Consider the following 4,548-nt stretch of genomic DNA (forward strand, 5'->3'; position numbering starts at 1 on the left):
GCTGGGTTTATGAAAAATCACACTATGGACATAGATTTAGATGATTCTCCCTGGATCAAATGACTATTTGTAAGACCTAGATTACTATAGCAACAGTAATAAACTACAAAGCTGTATTTACCATCCCAAAGGAATGAAACACATTTTATTTTATGATGAGTAAGAAAGCTTTATGGACTTCTAGAATACCACAAATAGGCAGTAGAAGAAATGATAAAGCAGAAATATACCACGGATGCTTAGAGGACAACTTTAGGATATGAAAGCCTTCCTGACGTGCATTTCAGGTTTGAATGTCCCGGGCTGAAGCCCCATTCCCTTTCTAGGAACCTGCAGTGGGCTGCCTTCAATTCCTCCATCAGCCATGCTTGGTGTCAACATTCAAGCACAGCGGTTTTCAACTGTGCAGATGACATAGGCTGAGCACGGCTCACAGGTGTTGTCTGACGTGCACGTTGTAGAACCTCGGTTACAAGGAATTCTGGGGAAAGACAATTTCAAACTAAGCTTAACAAGGAAAAAGCTTGATAAAATATCAGCTGGGAAAAATCATGCCAAAATTTGCTCTACAAATTATGTTCTGAAGAAAATTGCAGAATAACACTTGATTTAAGCCTATTTCATCCCTGGACCCAGAACTGTCACTCCATGCTCACTGCAACAATGACTATTGAGTAATAGTTCATATATTTTCTTCTTTTTGCAAATGCCTTATTCACATCTTCCTGATTTCCCTTTAATGGAAAAGAGGAGCAAAGGGAGACTCCCAGCATGAAATGTTATACATGGTGTTTATTCTGCTTTTGAACTTCAGAATATTTCAGAACATTTCTATTGTCATGTGCTTATTAGCCTTAGCTGCTTTTCAGAAGATCCCTTAACACATTGGGGAGGTTTGACCTTGGCCAGAACCTTGGGAAAACAGGGTTCTCTGACATTAGCCCTTCACTTTCAACATTTTTATGATTCTGGGGAATTTTACAACTAACTGTGTGGTACCTGCCTGCCATCCTCACTCTCAAGGAGGCCCCGGTACGTGTTGATCTCACACTCCAGCCTGGCGTTGGTGTCCAGCAGCACCTCATACTCCTGGTTCTGCCGCTCTAGGTCACAGCGGATCTCGGCCAGCTGCGTCTCCACGTTGTCGATCAAGCACTGCATCTGGGCCAGCTGGAAGCTGTACTGGGCCTCGGTCTCTGCCACAGTGCATTCCAGAGAGTCTGCCTGCAGAAGAAAAAAAAAAAAAAAGTAAAAAAAGGACTATGTAGCACAGCCTCCTGGACTAGACTGCATGTTTTCAAATCCTGGCTCAACACTTTTCTAGCTATGTGACCTTAGGGGAATTACTCAGCTTCTCTAAGCCTCAATTTTATCATATACAAAATGGGGAATGCTGAGTTTCTATCTCATAGGATGGCTGTGAGGATTAAACGAATTAATATGTATAAAGCACTCAGAACAGTGCCTGGAAAGATTTTAAGGGCTATCTAAGTGTTAGCTATTACTACCACCTCTACAGCTATCACAACCCACAACACACCTCTGTAGCTTAAGAAGGAACGTCAGCATTTGAGAGGAAATGTTGAGTACGCACTCCGGGCAGGGAGAGGCAGTATAGCGTGGTTAAGAGAAGAGGCTCTGGGGTTGAACCACCTGGATTCAGGTCCCACTTTTGCCTATTAAAGTTGCATGACCCCCTACCATCTAAGCCTCAGTTGTCCTTATCTGTAAAATGGAGTTAGTAAAGGTATTTACCCATAAGGTTACTGTGAGGATTAAATTAGCATTGTGCCTCTCACAGGACAAATGCTCAGTTAATCTTCATCTAATTATCCTGCACAGCACTAACATAGCACACGCCGGGGTGTTTGACCAGACCTGGTTAATGTAGCTTCTTGAATGCATGGTATTCTTGTTGCTTGGTTGGGGTGTAGTGAAGGATCAGGTTGAGGTGTGAACTGATCCTGGGAAATTTTAGCATAGTTGTAGGAAGAAAAGTCTGAAAACTATTCTTTGTTTTAGATAGGCTGGTGAGCCTGGAAAATTTGCCAGAATCAAAAGAGAACTCAAATTCATTGGCATGCTCAGCGCCTTTGGCTGAGAAGTCCCTGTCTCTCTCTGTTCCTGGCCCCTGTCTCGTCATTTCCGGAGGGTGCTATGGGATCGTGCTCAAGTCCAGGAGGGAAGGTCAGGGCACCTGGTGGGGCAGTACAAGCTGTTGACCTGTCATTCCTGCTTTCAGCTGGGTAAACAGCAGTGCTCAGGAGAGGCAAGGAAGTGTAATCCCTGCAAATTGGAAATTCAGCCCTTTGTCACATGAACTGTGAGTCTCTTCTTTGGGTGACGGAAGAAGGCAGAGTATCTCAGGTCTGCTTCATCAGTGACAAAACAGTTGTTTCTCCCTTACACACCAAGTTTTGCTGGGCTTGGAGCTCAATCTCCAGAGCGTTGGCCGTGCGTTTCAGTTCTAAGATCTCCGTCTGGCAGCCTTGCAGCTGCTCTGTGCTGGACAGCTGCTGCTGATTCAGCTCCTCTGTCTGAAACACAGGCACGGTTAGAGAAAGCAAATGAGGCAGAAGTCTGGAAGCCCGCTATTGTGTTGGCTCCAGGTGCTGACCAGAACAGCGAACCATTCTTCCACGTCTCTGTGGTTGTTGGCGAGCACCGTTTCATACTGACAACGCATCTCATCCAGGACCCTGTTGAGGTCGATTGTGGGGGCGGTGTCTAGCTCCACACTGAGTCGGTCACCAAGCTGTCCACGAAGCAGGTTGACCTCCTGAAAGTGGAAATAGGGCCAGGAATGTCACAAAGTGGTGGCAGTAAAAATCAATTTGACAGAATTCTATCGCAATGGCATCCTATTTCTGTTTTTTGAAACAGTGGCTAAAAGTGTGGAATTTAGATTCGGGTATTCTGGGTTTGAATGTCTTGTCACTACTTATAAATCAATGCCTCAGTTTTTCATCTGAGAAACGGATATAATAATAGTCCCTTTTCCGGAGGTATATAAGAATTAATATATATGTACATATAATTTAAACAAGTCCTGGCCCGTAGTAAGTGCTCAATAAATATTAGCTGTTATTATCAACATATGTTCAAAGAGAAAATGTTCTTTGTTACATCATTCAACTTTTCATTTTCTGACTCATCAACATAGGATAATCATGCACTTCATCTTTTATGATTTTAAGTATAGAACATTTAGAATCACGTAGAAATATTGCATGAGTATTCCCTTTTTGAAATGGACTTCGTAGTCTGCATTTATCAGTCCGATTTTCATACCTTCTGGACTAAAGTCAGGGTGGCATAAAGCCTCGAAGGAAAGCCATTTGTGGAATTACTCACCTCCTCCACAAAAGCAACGGCAAGGGAAGAGTTTGGTTCCTTCATACGGCATTGGCCAGAGTTATTTCACATCTATATTCAGAGACACACTGAAATGATCAGGCTGAATAGCAAGAGTGCCTCGAGTAATTTTGTTCCAGCTTAAGCAACATCAACCCAGATTCAATTTATACCCTTAGACATGACATCTGTCAGTTTAACCCTGTCACTGTTAGGGTCCGTCAGGGATTTTCCCACTGTCCTCACCTCCTCATGGCTTTTCTTAAGGCAGAAGAGATCTTCTTTCAAAGATTCCACGTGGGCCTCCAGGTCAGATTTGCACAGGGTCAGCTCATTCAGGATCTTGCACAGGTCACCGAAGTCACTCTCTACCAGCTGGCGAAGGGACAGTTCACTCTCGTACCTTTCGCAGCAAAACAAATACATCCAATGCTTACTCTGCTAGGCCCTGTGCAAAGTACTGGAGGTATACGGATGAATGACACGAGGACTCAAGGGAACAACATACCATAATTTCTTTTACATCCCAAATAATTATAAAATGGAGTTTTGTGAGAATTTTTAGCTTAACAATATTACATAGAGACCATTCGTGCTGAGTGAGAGTGTTTATGAGAGAGAAAGAGAGGAAGAGAGAGAAAAAGACAGAGGAGAGAGGGAGAACCATAAATCATTTTCAAATTCAAATTAAACTTACTTTGACCTAAAGTCATCGGCAGTCAGTTTGCAGTTGTCAAGCTGTACAGCAAGTCTAGAATTCTCCGCCTTTGTGCACAAAATCTGGAAAGTAAGTTGTTATGTAATAAATGGCTCTTCGAAAAAGTACTAGATATCTCTTCATTTAATCGCTATGTAACTATCCTTTAAAGTATTTATAAGAAAATATAAAATAGCTTTCATCCTGCTTTTCAGAGTAACAGTGTCACTCATGAAGAAAAATGTGCCAATTTAGCAACAAAATACAGAAATAAAATGGCTTGTTTTTTATGACTACAGGACATTTTGCAATATTGCTTGGCAGTTGAACACAGTTACATTTTTCTTTATATGTTGTTTGTATTATGACTGTATAGATCCCCATCCATGATGATAGAAATCCATCAGTAAAAGAAAATGGTTACTATGTGAAATTATATGATTAAAAAGATGACATTTCATTTTCTGTGTTAAAAATAATACAAATATACAGTGTTA

At 41.9% G+C, this 4,548-nt stretch overlaps 1 protein-coding gene across 1 annotated transcript in view; it reads right to left on the reverse strand.

Moving 5' to 3' along the window:
• Positions 1 to 6: 6 nt before the first annotated feature.
• KRT40 (keratin 40) overlaps positions 7 to 4,548 on the reverse strand; it is a 6,086-nt gene continuing 1,544 nt past the window's right edge. Inside the window, exons 2-7 of the mRNA XM_023732845.1 lie at positions 4,052 to 4,134; positions 3,601 to 3,757; positions 2,618 to 2,779; positions 2,412 to 2,537; positions 1,004 to 1,224; positions 7 to 481 (exon numbers count right to left, since the gene is read on the reverse strand). Of these exons, the coding sequence (XP_023588613.1) occupies positions 382 to 481; positions 1,004 to 1,224; positions 2,412 to 2,537; positions 2,618 to 2,779; positions 3,601 to 3,757; positions 4,052 to 4,134 (849 nt within the window). The 3' untranslated portion in view covers positions 7 to 381. The remainder of the gene's footprint in view (positions 482 to 1,003; positions 1,225 to 2,411; positions 2,538 to 2,617; positions 2,780 to 3,600; positions 3,758 to 4,051; positions 4,135 to 4,548) is intronic.

This window comes from Trichechus manatus, unplaced genomic scaffold (genome assembly GCF_000243295.1).
Source record: "Trichechus manatus latirostris isolate Lorelei unplaced genomic scaffold, TriManLat1.0 scaffold00054, whole genome shotgun sequence".
NCBI lineage: Eukaryota > Metazoa > Chordata > Mammalia > Sirenia > Trichechidae > Trichechus > Trichechus manatus.